A 22285-nucleotide genomic window follows, 5' to 3' on the forward strand; every position below is an offset into this window, starting at 1 on the left:
GGGTGCCAGCACTTGTGATCCCGGCAGTCAGAATCCAGACAGGGTTAGGATACAGAAACTTGTCAGTCAGTATCTCAACACACCACTCCCTACCCTAACCTTCCCAACCCGATGCCTGAATCTAACCTCCCCCCTAGTGCCTAAACCTAACCTCCCCCCCTGCACCCTAACTAAGCCTAACCCTCCCCTCCTTAGTGCCTAACCCTCCCCCAAACCCCAGTTCTTACCGTCTGGGTGCCAGCACCGGGATTCTGAACGGTGTTGGGATTCCGGCGCCGGCATCCCGACTGTCGGGATATGGACCAGATCCCGCTCTTAACACTGTTGAACAGAGCAACTTAGCCTGCACTGACAAAGCCACATCAGGTTGCAACAGATCTATATGGCTCTTGCATGTGTCAGCATAAGCCAGTGTCATGTTCTACAAACCCAGTGGATGGACAATTCTCTCACAGGGAGTTCCTTTTCTTTGGCAAATAAACCTTTGAAAAAAAAAATCATCATATTCTCTCTCTATGTATATATATCTATAACATATCTATATCTCTCTCTATATACATACATATATCCATATCTCTCTCAGAGATATATATATATATATATATATATATATATATATATATATGATAGAGATATATCTATCTCTATCTTTGAATCAAAGAAGATCTGGATAAAAAAAATAATTGTTAAATTCCCCAGTTAGAAATGTGCAGCTCCTGTCTAGCAAGAAATGTAGAGAAGTAGTAACATTAACTTTCTGAGACTCAACTAGGCCACAGCTCTACAATGCGCACTGTCATCTGTCAAGTGCTGCATATTTAATATGAACAAGAAAACCAAGAGAAACCAGTTGAAGTGCAGGTCTTACTTGTGTGATACATGCGCCTGTAAAAGCAACAATGACAGCGACTACATTGACAGTAAGCTGAAACTGTAGAAATTTTGAGATACTGTCATATACATTCCTTCCCCACATCACTGCTTTTACAATACTCGAAAAGTTGTCATCAGTGAGAATTATATCAGAAGCTTCTTTTGCAACATCTGTTCCAGCAATTCCCTATGAGGAAAAAAAAAAAAAAAAAAGAAAAGGAGAGTAAAGGAATATTGCTTAAATAAAACAAATACACTACAAGCATCAGTACTGTTAAAAAGCCTTAAATTAGGTTTTCATAATTAACCAGAAACACATGTTTGCCTTAAGCGCTCTAAAAAATGCTGCTGAACCACACTGCTTTTACTGTTCTTTTAGTGACATGGGAAAGTCCCAAGACACAACAGAAGGACATGAAATTGGTTATGAAATAATACACTGCAGTCTGCATACAGACACAATTCACATGCTACAGGACGTGTCCACAATAATTCACATGCTGGATTTTTTCAGTAACTTTGCATTTGAATCCAACATATATGGTAGCTACATGATACATTAAGCACAGAATTCAGATATTTAAAATGCATCCATCCTCTGTACACAATTTACCACCGCCTGTGTCTACAATGGTGATCACCAGCTCCACTGATCTCTTGCCTGTTGTGCATGACATTCCTACAATGGCACTTTGTCCGAGACATGAAGGAAATACCACGGAAGGCACAAAACTAGGCTCCATTTCTATGTTTCAACGTAAGACTAAAAGCAGATTCCTTTAAATGGCATCAGGGGTCACTTTGGCGTTACAATTCACACTGCATTCAATAATGCTATAAGTTGCCACTAAATGTTACACTGTCTGGTTTCTTAGACTTGCACCACTATGGATTGTACAAGTTGCAGCTTTAAATATATTACTGATAAAATCTTCTGCAAACACTGACGATATGTGTGTCAGATAACCATGTGTTCTTTTGTGTGTGTGGTACAATTTCTGATGAGATGCAAGGTGGATTTGCCAGTTGGCCGAGTAACACCAAGAGCCATATAACAAGCTATGCAATTGACAGATTTTGATTGTGACACTCATCCTAAATAACCATGCTCCATATCTGTAGAACGCTAATATACACAACAACTGCTGTAGAACATGACTTGCAGGAATTACCATACTTTCTTGTAATACAGAGGTAACAGATATCCTGTCCTTATGATATATTCTAATTTGTCCTAATTACATAGAAAAAAAAAATCTTCTCAATTATCAATCTCACATGCAAAACAGCAAAACAAGAAACAGACAAAATCCTACTAGATCACTAGATGGCAGCATTTCATTGTATCAGTTTTTATTCCCCACTAAACAGAACTGGTCTTATCTGGAAACACTCAGAGGAGTAGAACCATGTGCTGAAAAAGCAACTAAAGCTGTGTACACAAAGTTATTTTAATGCTTTTGGGATCAATTAAAAAAGAACTGTGGCCAGCCACACAGTTAATGCATTATTTCCAACTTTCGGAGTTGCCATCATTGAGCCTGCAGAGAATGTGTCCTCAGAACCCAATGTGCTTAGAATGACTACACACCAGAAGGACAACCACCACTACTTGTATTTTCTGCTGTACAAGATCCATCCAGCATTCATATTTAGCTGTGTGTACAGTGGGCAGAGCCTAAATGGGATTGAAGGCTAAATCTGCTGAAAACATTTTGCAAGGGATGGCGGGCGTTCAATAAGTACAATTCCAAAAATATGAAGCCACAATAAATTAGCTTTTTGGATTGGTGCTGAGCTGCTGGTTCTGTCAGGGGCCTCCGATGTTTTAAACGTTCCCAAGTTACTTACTCAGTTTACAAAAAAAAGGGGTATTACGTATTGACTCTTTTCCCACTTGCGTGAATGACACAGTCTGGTCAGTAGGAGACTAGAACAGAGTACTATTGGGCCATATAAGGCAGAAAGCACAACGGCAGAACAGTCCATCTGGACATACCTATTTCAATTCCCTTCAGTGCACTGCAACCAAATACAACAGTTTAGGTATTGGGAGACATTAATCTTTCATAATCCGTAATGATGCATACACACGGTCAGATTGTCAGACGAACGACTAACTACGAACGATTTTACTAACGATTTCATGAACTATGAATGATTTTTGACCGTATTAAAATGAATGAAAATCGACCAACTCTGACTGCAAGCACATCAGATGTCAGATATTGTTATCTGACAAACGGGAAAGCGCATAGTTCATCGTTGCAGGGACACGTCAGATTTTCTTTCAGATATGAACGATATTAAAAATCGTTATTGTACAGATCTGAAGGAAAATCATAAGTGCCATAAGTACAATCTGTATTCTCTATAACATGGAAGTTCAACCCATTCATAAAGGAAAAAGGCAGTAAACGCACCATCTCTGCAATTTGTTTAATCTATTTTAAAGGGTTAAATAACTCACTCTTGCAAGTGCAGAAAAAAAACACTTTGGAAATTGATTTTCTGCTAGTCAGTTGATCGAAACAGTACAGTGTATGAATGCACTCTGCCTCACATAAACCTTGGCGTAGATGCATACTAGGCCTTCATTTTACTAGCAATTACACTTTGCCATTTCTTTAAAGTTTACAAGATCCCTACTGTATGAACTGTGCAGTAGATGAACACATCTAGAAATAAATCAGTTTATAGAATTTTATTTTCATCTAAAAAAGAAAGAAAAAAAATAAATTTTATATAAAATAACAGCTTGGCACACATTACAGAATAAATGCAAGAATAGTGAAATGTAAATTAGTATAAATTGATTGAGTCTTTTCTCCCCACACTGTCATTTTTAAGCAAGTTATTTTTGTATTCTGAATGGAATGGATAAAATCTTCTACACATAGAGAAAAGTATGTAAAGTGATTTGAGATCTGGGAGGGATAATTAATAATTCATTGCCCAACTCCTTGAAAATCCAACTACATAACTGTTTTTGAAAATCTGAATGGTATGAAACAAGAATTCTTTTAGGAGAACCACCTATAATTATGAACAACTAATAGGTAGGTATGGTATACGAGTAGGGATAGAAAGGGAGCCTCCTATACTTCTATCAGATGAAGATAGATTTATTAATAACTTTGACACTGTCTGTGTAAGCAATTGTTAGAAATGTGATATGTAAATCTCTTTTCAATATATTAACAATTATTACCAGTTTATTATTTATTACCAGTTACTTATATAGCGCACACATATTCCGCAGCGCTTTAGAGAATACTTGGCCATTCACATCAGTCTCCGCCCCAGTGGAGCTTACAATCTATATTCCCTACCACATGCTCTCATACACACATACACACTAGGTTTACTTTTTATTTTTTTTTGTTTTGTTTTGGAGCCAGTTAACCTACCAGTATATTTTTGGAGTGTGGGAGGAAACCGGAGAGCCCAGAGGAAACCCACGCAAGCACAGGGAGAATATACAAACTCCACACAATTAGGGCCGTAGTAGGAATTGACCCCACGACCTCAGTGCTGTGAGGCAGTAATGCTACCATTACACCATCTGTGCTGCCCAACAATGTAATTTGATTCTGATGGTTTCTCATGGTTGTAATAACTTCCATACTTTTTTAATGGAATTTAATAAAGAGAATTTTTTTTGTACAAATTGGTAATTAATAGGAATGTGGCTTGATAATATTTAAACAAGTGGTGGGCAAAATACTAAGACAAGTGTCCCAGGAATTTTGACCCAGGTTGACAGTTTCACATAGACCCGTGTTGTTGATCTTAAGTTGCCATTTAAAAATTAAAAAGAAAAAACGATTTTGGATTGCTGCTTTAAGATGACCAGGGAGATGTGCATCTTCGTGTTCTCTAAAATATTGGCACTAGATGTTACATATATTGGCAGACTGGCTCCCGGGATTTGACCAGGCTCTATTTCATCAGACCACCATTTTTCCAGACTGCTAAATATCAGTTCTGCTTTATGAAAGTGTGCATGTGGTTAGTGAAATTACTAAGGGCATGCTGTCACCTGCAAAGCTATCATACGTTTTAGATGCAAATTAAGAAAGACCCCACACTCATGCAGAATTTGACAAATTAATTTAAATTGGTATTTTCACCAGCATTGTGCTACCTATTTGATAATTTTCCCCATGTGTCCTCGCATATAATTGCTGCAGTCACACCAAACAGTCCCTCTCGGCGCGCCAGGTCCCACGAAACTCTGCTAGCACTGGGCTTTTTTAATTTTATTTTTAAAATTTTTTCTTTTTACCAAAAATGTCAGGGCTTGACAATGTTTCTAAAATCTAGGAGCCAGGATGAAAGTGTAGGAGCCAGACCCCCCCCATTCCCCCGGTCAGCATTACTGAGCACCTACGCCCCAGGCAACCAACCCCCATGGCCACACCAATAAAGGGGTACCCCAGGTAAACCCCCCCAATAGTGGACCCCTATGCAGTGCCCCATATACAGTGCCTCCAGTAGTAGTCCCCACTATGCATTGCCCCTAGTAGCACCCCCCCCCTTATACAGTGCTTCCCCAGTAGCGGCCACCCCACCTATGCAGTGCCCCAAGTAGTGGTCCCCATATACAGTGCCCTCAGTAGTGGTTCCCCTATGTAGTGCCCCTTATGTAGGGCCCCGAGAAGTGGTCCCCCCCTATGCATTGCCTGTGGTAGTAGTCCACCCAGTAGTAGCCCCCCCTATACAGTGCCCCCCAGTAGTAGTACCCCCTATGCAGTGGCCCCAGTAGTAGTCCCCACTATGCACTGCCCCCTAGTAGCACCCCCCCCCCACCCTGTACAGTGCCCCAGTAGCGGCCCCACCCCCATACAGTGCCCCCAGTAGTGGTCACCCCCCCTTATGCAGTGCCCCCTGTAGCAGTCACCCCCCCTATGCAGTGCCCCTTACACACCAAAAAAAACAACACACACAACTTACCTGAATCCCCACTCCTGACGCTACCACCGCTGTCCGCTCCGAGTTTCGGCCTGCTCTTCTCTTGCACTATGAGAGAGACGTCATGATGTCTCTCCCATCACCTGCTGCATGGGGAGCCGGAAGGCGGAGCTCATGTGTGAGCTCCAGCCGGCTCACTCCGTGGACGCAGCAGCCAATGAGAGTGTGTCTGACTCTCATTGGCTGCTCTAACAAACACACAGCCACCGCTGGCGGCTGTGTGTTTGTAAACTGTGTAGTGTGGACTGCGCTTGTGGTCTGCACTACACTAGCAGCGGGTGCAGCAGCGGCAGGGGATTGCTGCAAATCTGGTCACCAGGCAGCCAAATCTGGTCGACCTGGTCCCCGGGTTTTGTCGAGCCCTGGCCTAAGTCGCAATATGATGCAACAGGAGACTGTGCCAATTCATTTGATACACAACATTTGTATATCTTTGCCCAACTGTCTCTGAATTAGTTTTATTTAACATCAAGTTCAGTTTATAGCAGTGTTTCCCAACCTCGGTCCTCAAGGCACACTAACAGTCCTGGTTTTAGTGATATCTATGATTGTGCACAGATGGTTAAATCAAAATAACTGAGATACTAATTAAATCACTTGTGCTCTAGTATGGCTATCCCTAAAACCAGGACTGTTAGTGTGCCTTGAGGACCGTGGTTGGGAACCCCTGGTTTATAGACTCACAGATTTAAAAGTGTCACATATCAAAATAATCAGCACAGTCTATTGGTGCATCCTAGTCACATTGCAAAACTGGGGATATGGTTAACCTGATCCTGTTTTGATCAAATTGATGTAAATAATAAAACTGTAAAGTATCATTATCAATTGCCAAAACTAAATCCTGACAGAAAGATTAAGAAGTCAACTCTTCTTACTAAGCTATGAGGACAAATGCCTGACTCTCTATTATCTCACTGTACAAAGCAGCAAATGCAGTGGGCTTGATAAGGTTGACAAATTAATGTGCTGTTGTCAATCAAGTGTATTATCATAGGCAAGGCCTAACAGTACGAACACAGGAAGCTTAGTGGAAGTGTAATCATGCACCCATCTGCTAAACCACAGACTGCTGCAACAACAGTAATCCATACCAATCCCAAACTGAAAACGATACTGGCGAGAGGTCGATATTTTAGTCATAGGTGACAAATCCTTAAAAATTAAGAGAACGAACAGAAGGAAGATGCCTTCTTAATGACCAATTTATACATACAGGTCTATAAAAGATCATCAAGGTTCATGTTACCATTCGACCTAATGATGCATGAAGGGCATCACTTACCTAAAGTTTGACTAGTTAGACAAGAGGATGATCTCGGCTACACTCCACGGCTTTATAAAAAAATCCCACATAGGAGGTTTTACACAATCTTTGTAAATTCTATGACTGTACAAATAATGTAAAATCTCTGATATTTAACAGCTCAAGCAGCCAGTTTGCTCACATGCCTAAATATATACTATATCTAAAAGGCAGCAGCGTATACAGTCACAAAGCTGCTTTCCTTGTGCATAGTAATGATACAGAAATTATTTTTACTTAAAGTGGGTAACATGCTTTTTTGGAGGCATACAAAACACAAAGCTGAGGAATACTATGTAGCTACGGGATACAAATGACCAGATGACACAATTACTTGGCAATATAGAGATCACCTTGAAAGAGATACTGTGCAACACAAGTCTGAAGCTGTAATGACATCTCTTGCGTGATAACAAGGACTTTAAGAAACTCAATATGAAATGCATTAAACTTGATCGAGGGAAAAAACAAAACTGTAAAATAAGTTCTGAATGAATTCTAATTAAGGAGAAAACAAGCACACATTATGAAAATAAACGTCTGTAGGTAACCAGGGTTTAGCGGTTAAAAAACGATAAAATCATGTAGACGACGCATGGTCATTTCCCTCTCACGCAAACCTTCAATTATTATTATATTCATTTTTATTTATTAATTGTTTAAGCACAAAAAACACACAACCAGCACTAAAACATCCTTTAGTGAATCTTAGAAATTGACTATTGAATAGAAAAAAAGATATGTAAGATGCAGGGAGCACAGTCTTACCATGGCAAAGCCAACATCGGCTTTCTTCAGTGCAGGGCCATCATTGGTGCCATCTCCAGTCACTGCCACCACTTGCCTTTGCTCACAGACCGTGCTGTCAATGATACCTGAAGTTAAAAGTAGTTAATGAATCAGTCCAGGAAACAAAAACCAAAAAGGCAATGTTTCTGGTTACAAGTTGAAATACTCTGCTATATTACATGTTTATGGTGAATAAGAGAATATATTTTATATACATGCTACAGCAATATCAAGTAGCCATTAACACAAATATTGCACACAATCACAGTACATTTATCTTGCTGAAGCAAGAAGTCACATCAGCTTTTATAAGCTTTTTGTGACGAATCTACAGCTAATAAAATACTGTAGTTATGCCTGTAGCTTTCAGATTGTCTAAAAATTAATACAGAGTACTTGTACATAAACTTAATTCCTGTGTGGGTTGAAAATGCTCTAAGGAGTTTATCCCCTTCGTCACTTTTTTTTATACTAATTTTCAGGAATAGAAAATTTGTTTAAATGTATGAAGCCACCTGTATGAGGAGATCCTTGTAGCTTGTGAATGACCAGCAAGTAAAGCAGTCTTACCTTTTACTAGTGTATGTTTGTCAGTTGGAGAGGATCTAGCAAGTACACGAAGTTTAGGCCAAATTTTGTCTATTCGTTCTTGTTCGATCTGTCATATGAAAACAGCATTAGGAATTGAAAAAATAAAACATCAGAACAAAAAGGGTGGTGATAAAGGGGGATGCTATTTACTTCTCCCTTTTCATTTCGTATTCGCCGGTTGAATTCTTTGCCTTCCACACAAAGGAAGTCTTCCCCAGGGTGAAGAATCCCACATTTAGTGGCAATGGCTCGGGCTGTGTTAATGTTGTCCCCTGTAACCATGCGTACAGTAATACCTGCACGCTGACATTTTCTTATTGCCTCAGGAACCTAGGAGAAATCAAATCTAAATTCATATCATTATATAATACATATAACACACACAAATACCTACATACCGAGTGTCTGCTGCTACATAATACAATTTATTAGTGCAAAGTACAAGTTACTCATCACTTTATAGCTTAAATGGAAAAAATATATGCTACTAATCTACAGGCGATTAATATTTTGTTAATTTCCTTAACTACTTAACTGAATTTTTTCTCACAAAAACTGCTTCAAAATTGTAATTTTTTTTTTTATGACTGAATTAGGTCAAGAACGTTCTTTGAAAACCTATCCAACAAGATTTTATATAAAAATATATTTTTTAAACACCTTATACCATAAGTAGCAATTTTTATGGTATACTGTAATGATGGCCATTGACGTCACTGGACCCTCTCACACCCCTGCCGAACCCCCTTGTATCACGCTGTGAACACCGCTGAACCCCCACAATGCAAGCCGGACACTGGACCCCCACCTATGCAGCCGTATCGCCAGGCATTTAAATGCGGAAAAAATTCCATATCCGACATGCTCCGCGTTCCGTGCATGTAGCATATGGGAAATTCTCTACCCGTGTGTGTATATATATGTATGTATGTATGTAAATATATATGTGTGTGTGTGTGTTTTTTATACAAAAACACAATGTCCGCTTCCATCCCTAAGTGGCTGCCTGGCTTCATACAAGTAGAGAAGCAACAGCCGCACTATGTCCCCGGCAGCACCAATCCCTTCCATGCTGGCATGGCTGCTGCTTCTCTACAGTACTTGTATGTTGCGCCGGGAAGTAAAGGGTGGAAACACGGCCAGGGACATAGTGCGGCTGCTGCTTCTCTATTTGGCCGGGATGTACTAAACGGAAAATGCGGTAAAAACCCCGTTTTCGGGGTTTTACCGCATTTTTCATATGGACCATCACCTGGCCACTGGCTCTCCGATGCAGAGGGTAACGCCAACTTTTGCTGGCGTTACCCTATAGAAGCCTATGGGCTTCTAAAGCATCGCGCTGGTATGAGGGATCCGATTGTATTCCTCCCAGCAAGACCCGCGGCTGCCGCATCAGTCTGTGCATGCGCAGATGGACTTCCGAGTCTCAAACCCGGAAGTCCATGGCGAAAAGCCACTCGTAAAGGACAGCTCTTATCGGAAGAGCTGTTTTTTGCAGTACTGATAGCATATGTTAGGACATATGCGATCAGTAGGGATGCGGTGACTGGCGGTAAGTAGCGCCACTGTTAGTACATCCCGGCCCTTGTATGGAGCCAGGCAGGGGTGGGCGCGGCCGGGGACAGAGCAGATGGAGGTAATGGTCCGGCTGGCTGTCAGGTACGTGAAACTGAGCCGGAGCTGCAGCTGTTGCTTGCTTCTACAGAAGACAGGCTGCCGGGAGGCGGTCCCGCTAGGTGCCTGATCACTGTGGCCAGCAGTGATCGGGACACACTGGCAGGGAATCTGAGGAGACAGAGGGACCAGCAGGTCCCTCTGACATAGGCGGCTGTGGGAAGATTAGCTTCCCGCAGCCACCTAGTGGGCACTTCTGACTGTTCGTATCAGATATGACCATGTCAAGGAAAGCCCAGCCTGGACCGTGCCTGGCAAGTGGTTAAACTGGGTACACACCTATACAATCATCGGGTCGTTCTTTCGATATTGAGGGTACGGCTGTTGGATTGTATAGGTGTGTACACTGTCCTGATGCAGGAGTGTTAGCCGATAAAGGTCTTATCCGATCCTGCAACAGTAGGGATCGAGTGGTCGAATGTTATGTACTGTTTAATACTAATCAGGCCGACCACCCGATCCCAACGAGGCCTGTACACACTGTGCTATATCTGCAACGTGTGTATGTAGCTGACAGGCACCTGACAAGGGGTCACACTGCACAGCTGATCGGCAGCGTTTTACCCAATCAGCCATCGATTGTACAGGTGTGTACCCAACTTTAGAGTATGTGTACTCTCCTCTTTAGCATAGCCAGGTTGCCTTAAACCATGCTATGAACACAGTTTATTTCTATTCTGTTGTCACATACGCCTTGACTTGTTTTCAGTGACACTCTTTACTAACCTCTGGTCTGACTGGGTCCTCAATCCCTACAACAGCAAGGCAAGTAAGCCCACTAAGAATATCATTTTCATTCTCCCAATCAGGCTCATGTTCCCCAGCAGGAAAATCTCTGTATGCCAAACAGATGGTCCTCAGTCCCTCCGAAGCCATAGGCTCAATTACTCTTTTCGCCATATCATCTCTATCCCTTGGTCTGAAGATTTTGCCTTCACCATTTGCACTGAGAATTTTGAAGCACCTAGGAGTCAAAACAAAACTAGTTTAAAAAATCTCTAATGTGCAGTAACACAAAAATGTACAGAGCCACTAAAATGAAAATACAGGTGGACACAATATGAGAAGAAAATTTATAAAATGACAAATTCAAAGTATCTACAAGTTCTATGCAGGAGGCTGCAAACTATTGTTACGATACCAGTCTATTCAGGCTCATAGATAGCTGCTGTGGTTTCACACAGGAAATCTGTACGTATAGGTGAAAGAAATCATCCCTAAACATATAGTTTTAGTTTGCACATCATTACTTTTCATATGCTGATTTATAAGCATATTTGTGAATGTTATGAAACCATTCTAAAAAGAGAGAAGAGGATTGTGGCAACATCATATACAGTACTCTGTAGACTTTTAGTTCATGGTATCACTCATGATGCACATTTGAGCAGAGGCAGAATATCCGGTTTGTATATGCATCTTCATTTGTTGACCAGGAATACAAAAGTCTCTCAATTTAAATACAGTAACTGCCATAAACAATGACCCAGAAGACTTTTAAATTACTTATTTGATAACTGCCTAAATAAAAATTTTATATTTAAAATTGATTTAAATAGAAAAGTAAAAGAAAAAACACTGCAGAACAAAAAGAAATGTCTGTATTGTATTTTAGTACCAAATGTCCCTTCGATGGCAAATCTGGAGGGTTTTGTTTTTTTTGTTTGCAAATCATTTTTCAGTAGCTTATAACTCTTTTCGGTATATAGAAATAATGTGTCTATAGCGCCCCAATTGTCTAACAAGTACAAAAAAACAAGGTGGTCAGCATGTGCGAGTAGATAGAGAGTATTAGACATCATGCTGATTGCAGAACAGAGGCAATTTATTATAATTTTTTCTGGTGGAAAAGTGCCCTATATAGCTAAATGGTCATGTAAGAATGGTAGTATATTGTATTCAATTTAACAAGTAATAACATTTCAGTAAAGCATATTTGGAGGTATAGACATTGGCTTGTTGTACTCAAAGTACTTAGGCCCCCATTTATCAATGAAGGTAAACACTAGCAGAATTTTTTGTTTAGAATCTCTGATACAAGCAAAAAAGCCACTGGTATTTACCAATACTTATCCCTCCGGCGAGGTCCAGCGAATACCTCCTAGTCTGCGAGGCTCTCCGCTGAACTTAAGGGGTCTTGAGAAATGTGCATTCGCGACGGTCCGTCTGTGCATGACACAGGGACATGGCAGTGCCTGGAAGGCTTCGCTGAAGCCAGAAAGCCATCTCTGGGGGACCATACCATACAGCGGTAATCTTAGATTAACACTGTTTGCTAAATCCAGAAAAGAAGTCATAACCCCTTTAGCTAGCGCTAAAGGGGTTAAGTTTCTTTGATAAATGGAGCCCTTAATATAGTATAGTATTAGTATTTTTACTGTTGCACTGAAAATTCTATATATTATATAGTTTATTTTTCCTATAATTGATGAAGAAAGCTCAAGAAAAGAAAACAGCATAACAATGCAAATGCTACAATTGAATGAGCACCATCAATAGTATGTTGAGTAAAAAGAGTACAGTGATCCCTATGTTTTTACTCAGACATCATATGGCATTGTTGTGTTATTAGAACACCCAATAAAATCTTAAATTTTACTTTTACATCCCCGGCAAGGAAGATGTGGCCAGGTGACATAGCATATATGACAGCAGGAACAAAACAGAGGTGAGCAAGAAATGACAATATAATCAGTAAAGTTAATAATGAAAAAAGGGTTTCTTACCAGTAATAGAAATGGGTCTTCTGGACTATAAACCTTTTCAAATGTTTAAAAAGGGACAGGTTGGTGGTCCAGGACCAAATCAAATTATTTATGGTCAATGTGATTAGCAAAACCAATGGAGGTGGCTACCAGTCATAAAATATGTGGACAAACAGAAGCGAAACCCTGTCTACCACCACATAACGGAACCGAAAAAGGACATACAAGCACATTTCACTTATATATTTTCTGAATTTCTCAATAAAAAACATTTGGCCTAGGGGTATCGTGAAGAAAAGTGCTGCTACTTTAGGACTCTGATTCTAGTACAACAAAAGGAATTATGGAATGAAATGTTACATTAAAGAACTCGAGGAAGTCCTGCTTCTTATATATATTTTTCAATGTTATATACCGGTGAAATATATAAAGAGATAGATGGATAGCGAGATAGAGAGATAGATACACAGTAGATATAGATATGACACTAGTTTGGATTCCCCCCAAAATATGTGCTAAACAAAACTTTGTGCACAATAGACAGACAGTAACCTTCACTATACAGAAGACAGGGTCCAGGGTTTTAGGTCAATAAGTATTTTCATTAATGCAGGGAGTCGACAATTTTTTGTAAAATTTAGAAGCCAGCTTAAAAAGTTTAGTTTAGTAGACAGTTCAGTTTGTCCCCAACCAACCACACACTGCACCAATGAATCAGGTTTAGTCTTAAAGGGTATAGTGTGCCCTTCCCCCAGTGGCCAAACAAAAAGATATATTTTTCTTCATGAATAATTGGTTTTAAAAAGCAACATTTCCACAGAACATGAGCTTTGTGGCAAACTCTAGCCCATCAGGCCCTGTATGTGTCATCAGATTACCTCACATGCCCCTCACTTCTAACCACATGCCATCAGGTCCCCTGCACATGTCCAAGAGACTCTCCTCCCCCCCCCTCCCCCGCCACACACACACACATGCTCTTTACATCTACTTACATGCCCCATCAGACCCCATCTGTCACCAGAATTGTTCTGACAACATATTAAAAGAAAATGTAAAATCTAAAATATATTTGAAAGATTAGGAGATGTAGCCATTCTTATTATTGATCACTGGAGACGCAGCCAATATTACTGTGATTATTACTGATCACAGGAGAGGATGCAGATGACAGTAATAAAAGCTGTAATTGCCAATAATAGTAACACTTATTATTTACAGAGAACAAGGAAAAAGGAGGATCAGTACTTCATAAGTTGGGGCACACTTCTAGAACAAAATACCAATGAAATTCAATATTATTTATCGTAGGTTAGACTTACACAACACAAACAAAAATAGTATAGATTCATTTTAGATAAACTTAAATAGCAACAACAGGGTTATATGTAAATGGAGTCCTCACTAACCAACTTAATGGGATGTTGCTAGCTTATAATTAGGTCAGGACTGCTCATATATTATTCTTATTCACAATTACTTTTTGCCATTATAACTGAACTCTGGATTGGATGCAGTGGGTGCAATAATAATAACTCTGACACTGATATCCTGCTCTACAGCTACGAACTCGCCACCCCAGGTCCTCTTGGACGTATGTTTCCTCTACTCTCTGACCCCAGCTTTGGAGTCTGCGGAGCCCTGTGCTTACCCATCCCCCCGTCCTCACCGGTACCCGGACAGCAAATGTCCACAGAACAGACCAGTTGCTCTCCTCACTTATATCATGTGTCACCAGAACCGTCCTCCAATTGGCCGCTGCTCAGGGCAGCTTGCAGTATAAATCTTCTGACAGTACTCTTACCCAGCCTCTGCGGTTCAGCAAGCGCAGATAGATTGCTAATAATAATGACACAGAGTTGTGCATATGCTCGAGCTCAACAATCCTTAAAATCCAGTCGGCGGGTCTAAAATAATAATCGCCATGGAAACTGGGATTTGTTTAGCCCTGCATTACTAGGCTATGTATAAAAGCCAGCACATCTACTCAGGCTTGATACTGGCTCCAACGTCATGCTTACTTAACCACTTGCCTGACACGGTCGTATCAGATACGACCATACCAGACTGGGCTTTCCCTGACATGGTCGTATCCGATAAGACCAGTCAAAAATGCCCTGCGGGTGGCTGTTGGAGGAGATCCTCCTGCAGCCACCAGCACCAGAGGGACCTCCCTCTGCAACTACGTATTCCAATTGTTTGTGCTGATCACTGCTGGGCACAGTGATCAGCCAGCCCGGCCCCTACACCCCCCCCACTACAGAGACACCCGGCGCTGCTCACAGACGCTGGGCTGTTACTGTAACCCCTGCGCTGCCAGGGAAGGGAACAGGCAGCCTCCGCCTGCTCCCCCCAGCCACTCACCCCCCCCCCCCCCCCCAGTTCACTGATCAGCCCGGTGCTGATCCTTGCAGATGCCGGGCTGTTACAATCAATAGAGCCTATGCTCCTGTAACCCCTACGCTGCCGGGGTAGGTAACAGGCAGCCTCCGCCTGCTCCCCCACAGCCACTCACCCCCCTCTTCAGTGATCAGACCTGGCGCTGCTCCATGCAGACGCCGGGCTGTTACAATCAAAGAAACCTGTGCTCCTGTGTAAGCCCTGCGCTGCCGGGGAAAGGAGCAGGCAGCCTCCGCCTGCTCCCCCCCCAGCTACTCAACCCCCTCTCCACAGATAACACCCAGCGCTGCTCCTTGCAGACGCCGGGCTGGTACTATGAAAGGAGCCTGTGCTCCTGTGGTAATGAATATAGCCACTGCCCTTCACTGGTTAGACCCGGCGCTGCTGAATGGAGCCTGTGCTCCTGTGTAACCCCGGCGTTGCTCGCAGATGCCGGGGAAATTCAGTGAATGGAAACTCTGCCCCCTGGGTAACCATTGGCAGGTTACAGTAAGAAGGAACTCACTTTAAGCAGGGGAGAAGGGATGGATCATGGATACAGAATATATGGTGCTCTTGAAGTGTGCTGCTCATTCCTGACCCACACAGATCATATGCTGGCCCCTGAAGTGTGCCCTGCTCATCCCTGACCCACACAGATAATATTAAGGCCCCTGAAGTGTGCCCTGCTCATCCCTGACCTACACAGATCATATGGTGGCCCCTGATGTATGCCCAACTCATACCTATACACACTCCTCTTTCTTCTCTACCCAGCAACAGGGGTGGGCAATCCTAAGGATTGTCCACTCCTACCTCTCCATCTCTTCCCAGCAACAGGGGTGGACAAACCTATGAGGATTATCCACCTTATGATACTGGTGACTTAGAATGTTACATGATTGAGTCCTGTGATAGTGTAGCTGAGGAGAGAGAAGATAGACATCAGTGATTGAGATAAGGATACAATTCTTAGATATTACAGTGACTGACAATTCTATATATATATATAAAAAAAAAAAAAAAAAAAAAGTTATAAAAACTGTGATCATCAAAGTAAGGTGAAAACCATTATCAATTTATCATCTACACCAAGAGCGCAGTGATGTACACCAGCAATACAGATTCTGGAAGAATCATGTATTCCAGTGATTAAGAACTAATACTTTTGGATGCCACTCACGAAGAGCAAGATCAAGAGGAGGTGCACCAATTTTGCGCTCTAGAGGTGCAAAACTGTGGTCCAGCGCCACCACAATTTCCCTTCATGGGTGAACCCCAAGTGACAACAGAAAGTGGAATTCTGGGATATTTCAAATTGTTTTTTGACCTCCACTTGGTCAAACTGATTACTGCAAAAACAAAATCGGTATGAACAGTCCATATCCGGTGCAACACCACACCAGTTTTCAAGAAGCAATGATTGGGTCCCAACAACAGCTGCAGAAATACTGGTATTCCTCTCTCTGCTAGTGCTGCAAGGCTTGATACAAAAACCTCTGCTGGAGTGGTACTGGTCTAAGAGGAATGCCCTGGCGACACCATTTTTTGCATCAATAATGTCCCACAGACTGTTAATCTTACTGAAAAAATTCCTACATTTTGTAGATAACATGGCTGAAGAAGAAGCCCATCCCAACCCCAAACTCCAGAAAATATGGCCTGTTTACTCCTACCTGTCCAAGAGGTTCTGTGAACTACTGACCCCAGAACGAGACATCTCCATTGACGAAAGTCTGCTGCTGTACAAAAGGCAGACTGGGGTGGAAGCAGTATATTCCAAGTAAAAGATCCAGATTTGGAATAACAAAAGTACATGCTGTGTGAAGCAAATTCATGATGCATTTGGTCCAGCATTATATATACAGGCAAAGGGACAATAGTGGACACAGAATACCTTACTCAACAGGGGATATTGCATCACAACAGACAATTTTTATACATCACCTCTACTGGCCGATATATTGCTGGCCCATCGGACTGATACCTATGGGACCCTGATGACGCGAAAAGATGTCCCTGAAGCACTTAAGAAAAAAAAACTGCAAAAGGGAGATAGTTTAGGCTTTCAAAGGGGAAAAGTGTGTGTGATGACATGGAGAGATAAAAAAAAAAGAGGTTTGTATCTTATCTACAGTCCACAATATAGAACTTGTAGAAATTGAAAAATCCCACACAACCAAAATCAAACCACAGGCTGTTATTAATTATAATTTGACAATGGGTGGGGTAGACCATGCAGACCAGCACATTACTAATTATCCCATAAGCCGTAAAAGGGGTAAGAAATTTTATATCAAAATATTTACCCACCTATTAGATTAAGCAATTTGGAATGCTTACATCCTGTATAAAAAAAAAATGGAGGTGTTAAAACCCACCTACAATTTAGACTGGAGCTGGCAGAGTTACTAATAGAGAATCACCAAACAGCAGAGCACTGCACAGTAAAACGCGGCTGGCCACAACCTAGCCCAAACCCCTTACGGCTAACAGAGGCATTTCCCAGAGATTGTCCCTGCTACAGGAAAAAAAAAAAAAGACAATGCAGACAGAAAATGTGCTGTTTGCTGCTCTAAGAGAGATGAAAGTGGCAAAAAAAAAAAAAAAAGCAGAGAGACACGGTTCTACTGCAGGGAGTGTGACGTTGGACTTTGTGCAGTGCCTTGTTTCAAGGTCTTCATACAGAAAAAAAATTGTAAATGTTCCATTACACTGAAAATTAAGGCCCTCATTCAGAGCAGAGCGCACGCTCTGAATGAGGGCCGCCCTCCATGAAAATGGAGCGTCCTCCTGGACGCTCGTATAGCTGTGGGTCATCACCCACAGCCTATACGAGCGTGCATTTTGATGGCCGCGATGGTCGTGACCATCGCGACCATCGAAACTGCGAGCCGGAGCCTGCGGTTGAGGTTTTCAACCGCAAGCTCCGGAGTGATTTTGGCTCTATCAGAGCCAAAATCACTCTCACTGACATCACTAGTGATGTCAGTGGGCCGGCTTCTGACGGGAGGCGTTCCCGTGAGAACGCCCCCGTCAGGGAGGCACGCCCACCAAAGGGGGCGTGCTGTCAATCAACATCAACAGCACGCCCCCTTTGATCAGACACAACGAGCGAAGGACTTTCCTTCGCTCGTCGCGTCTGGCGCATGCGCACGACGGAGCTCCCTCCGTTGTGCGCATGCTCAGTGCATAACATCGACCCACTTGCGAGCGGACAGCCGCTCGCGAGTGGGTCTGAATCAGACCCTAAGTGTTAAGAGTTTTATATAAGTCTTAAATAGTTTAAGTGTTTAAAGTTCATGAATTTAAAAAAAAAATTTTTTATGGTATACTATGTATCAAAAAAAAAAAAAAAATGATTTTCTTTAATAAAATTGTGTTGAATAAGTTTAACAAGATGTTCTTGACCTAATTCAATCATAAAAAAAAACCCTGACAATTTTGGAGCGGTTTTTGGAAAAATAATTTGTCAGTTAAGTGGTTAATGCAAGAAGCATCCTTTTTTGCATTTTAACTACTCCTTTGTAAAAGGTCTGAAGTTTAGATAATAGGGTAGATAAGAATTGGAGTAAATGCAGAAAGGGGAGTTTTCCTTTAAAAAAAAAAAAAAGTAGAACCACAAACCCTGGGACTAGTCTATGAGATTAGGGACAGTTGCCAACTATGTAACATGTGTTATCACTATACCATGAATTAAGCACAATGATTCATGACAACAAAACAATTTATAAGTAATTATTACTATACTGTAGTTTTCAAAGCTGTTTTTTTTAAACCAATTCATTATATGCTATAAATTGGAAAATAGACCATTAGTAATCCAAGTTATTTTTTCCAGGCAGCAATTGTATTAAAGAGAATTGCAACCTCTTCCTTGCAGATATTCACACAAGACCATGCAGTGTCATATGATTGCATTCTGCACATTGAGGTGACGATTTAGTGTTTAAAGTGTACATCTGCACCATTGTATAGCATTTAAATAAGTATTAAGGCTTACATATGACAAACATTTATTTAGTTCAAATTTACATGGCATTTCAAAGTGGGGGGAGGAAAAGTTTCTGCAACACTTACTTCTTAAGGACAATCTCAGAGGCACCCTTACTGTACATTCGGTAACTGCCATCATTGTTTTTCAACACCGTACTCATGGATTTTCTCACAGAATTAAAAGTGTACACTTTAAATAAGGTTTCTTCAGGGATCTCATGTCTTACATCTTGATAATCCCGTTTAAGATCCAAAAGAAATCCCAGCAAGGCACATTCAGTTTTGTTACCGACATGGCGTGGTAGACCACCTTCTTTTTCAGGAGGCTGAGAAAAGTGATTATAGTCATATGTCAGACAAACTTTGATGGCTAATTAAATGAGAGATGTCTTAACAAGTTTTTATACAATGCCCAATTACAAGTGTCACTACCACTAGGTGACATTAATAAATGTATCTGCATGTTTCTATGCCCTCTGACTGTAGATGTTGCATCTGACATGACCATTCTATGTAATTTCAATATGCTGATACATTAAATAGAAGTAGTAAACTGGTGCAGCCAATGCGAATAGATCCTGCCCCCCATGTAGTATAGAAGGGAGCAGCTCCTCACACAAAACACAAAGACATATGTATAAGCTGCATTAGGAGCTAAATATATTTATTTTCTTCTTTTCCCAGTCACTGTCTTAGAGGAAAATTGAAAAAGTACACCTAGAAGTATATTTACCACGTCACCTAGACAAGTCAATTTCTGAGACGTAAAGGAAGCTTAACATGCACAATAATAAATGTAACAGGCTACCGCCATATATCATACTGATAGCCTAAAGATATTACTAGAATATAGGTTCTATCACTCATAAAAGCAAAACAAAAAACTAATATAGGGCACCATTAGCGCTCCCTTGTTTTCATTTAGTAGTATACAGTATATAGTTAAATTAATTATTTGCAGCTCAAACTTGCTACAATTCGCTCCAGCCAGAGGTTCAATACTTCACCTACAAAATGAAAACAATGGAGTGCTAATTGTGCTCCAATACCATTCAAATAAAATCCAGCAGTATGTATTCTGCATGTCATTTTAGAAAATGAAAAATAGGTGCTTATCTGAAGTATATGGTGTATAATTCCATTATTAATTATTGATTAATTCCAGCCGCACTGGATCAGAAGCCAATATCCTTTCCAAACAAGTCCCTAAAATGTAAAATTACCAAATAGTGTAATACTGTACTTAAAATGTTTAAAGAGTTCTTTGGTCTGGTGATTGTGTTGTCATTTGTATCCTGGAGATTCTGGGCTGGTCCAGTGGAAAACATCTTAAAGACTTGACATTTGGATTTTTAGATAAGCTAATTACAAAGAGCTCGCCGATGAGAAGACTTTTTAAATTAATGTATTATCTTACATGCAGAGTACTGCTGTATTTTATTTGAATAATATGTGGCATATTGTGTGTGTGTGTGTGTTATATATATATATATATATATATATACATACATACATACATACACACACACACACATACATACATACATACATACACACACACACACATACAAACAAAAATATAACAGATCCCCCTCAGAGATAAATAATAGTGTAGCATTTTCTTATTCTGAAAAATTATAATGGTGGAGGAAGGAAATAACTAAGTGGTTTAGGCTAAATGCTATGCGATGTCAATGTATTACCAAAATTTTAGATGTGTAAGCACAGTTCACGGAAATCCCTGTTACAAGGAGGTCCAGCACATTTTCAGGTAAGGACTCTGCATCCGGAATTTTTCTGTAATGTTTCTCATTTAGGAAAGCTTGGACAACAGTCATTCGGTTCATAGTTAATGTTCCAGTTTTATCTGAACAAATTGCAGTGGCATTACCCATGGTTTCACAAGCATCCAGATGCCTAACCAAGTTGTTATCTTTCATCATTTTCTACAGAAGAAATAGAAAACAGTCAGTATAACCTGTTCTTTCACCTCCACCTAGGCACCAAGAATGGAGTCTCAGGAATAGCAAGGATGCGGCATGGGTTGGAAAGGCTGCTGAACCACTTCTAATGCAGAGACCCCAAACTGACATAAGCAAACACATGAATGAAGATCCTGCAGAGTCTATAAAAAGTGTGGTTTGAACAAAAAAAAAAAGAAAAAAAAAAAGAAATGTACACTGCAGTGTGTACAGTATCTGTGGTGTATTCAGACTTTACAATATGGCATTGGTTATCATTAATTTAAGTAGACTGAATACACTTTGTGGTGTGCAGTGTCTATATAACTGCGAATGCTAACAAAAAATGTACTAAATGATGTCCAAATAAAATCCTTCATTTGTAGATTGTGCTCTTTGATTGAGCTTTGATACAAGCCCACCTACCAAGTCAGATCTTGGTGCGTCTGCAGAAGGTGGTCAACAACAGGGTATAACTATCAAAAGCAACAAGGATACAGTCCAGGTGGGCTTTTCAGTATATTGCAAAGCATAGACAAACTCCTGTACATTCACTTTATGGAGTTCTAAAGAAGGAACAAACCCAAAGCAGGTTACCTATAGACATTTCTTTAGAACATGCTTGGTAATGGTGTAAAAAAATAGTCTGCCTCATTATGCACTCACCCGGACACAATATAAGGAGGAAGAATATGAATAACCAATACGGTTTTTAAACAGATAAAAGTAGTACATCTGTGTTTTGGGAGCAAGGGAGGGGAAAATGAAAATCATTACAATACAATGTCCACATATTAAAATTAAATGAATAGTATATTACAATATAATTTTCTTAGCTGTTCAAAAAGATTCAGTGCACATTAATACATAGGCCCCTAAATCTCCGATTACTTTAATTTATAGGTTTGTTAAATAAAATGATGCAGAAACTAGTGATTCTGCATATTTGTATGTATTGTTTTTATGTACTAAAAGCACAATGCAGGAGATTTCACAGAAATCTCCGGCAAAGTCCTAGTTATTGCTGCAGATCAGTC

The 22285-nt window shown here is 40.7% G+C and overlaps 1 protein-coding gene across 6 annotated transcripts in view; it reads right to left on the minus strand.

Annotated features, from left to right (window-relative positions):
• Positions 1–22285, minus strand: part of ATP2B1 (ATPase plasma membrane Ca2+ transporting 1) — a 164096-nt gene that overhangs the window by 13978 nt on the left and 127833 nt on the right. For all 6 annotated transcript variants that reach the window (XM_088454402.1, XM_088454401.1, XM_088454403.1 and 3 more), the window contains exons 10-16: positions 20991–21233; positions 19372–19613; positions 10934–11171; positions 8684–8863; positions 8513–8600; positions 7922–8028; positions 869–1060 (exon numbers count right to left, since the gene is read on the minus strand). In XM_088454402.1, the coding sequence (XP_088310528.1) occupies positions 869–1060; positions 7922–8028; positions 8513–8600; positions 8684–8863; positions 10934–11171; positions 19372–19613; positions 20991–21233 (1290 nt within the window). The remainder of the gene's footprint in view (positions 1–868; positions 1061–7921; positions 8029–8512; positions 8601–8683; positions 8864–10933; positions 11172–19371; positions 19614–20990; positions 21234–22285) is intronic.

The sequence above is a fragment of the Taudactylus pleione genome, unplaced genomic scaffold (assembly GCF_031769625.1).
Source record: "Taudactylus pleione unplaced genomic scaffold, aTauple2 ptg000040l, whole genome shotgun sequence".
NCBI classification, from domain to species: domain Eukaryota; kingdom Metazoa; phylum Chordata; class Amphibia; order Anura; family Myobatrachidae; genus Taudactylus; species Taudactylus pleione.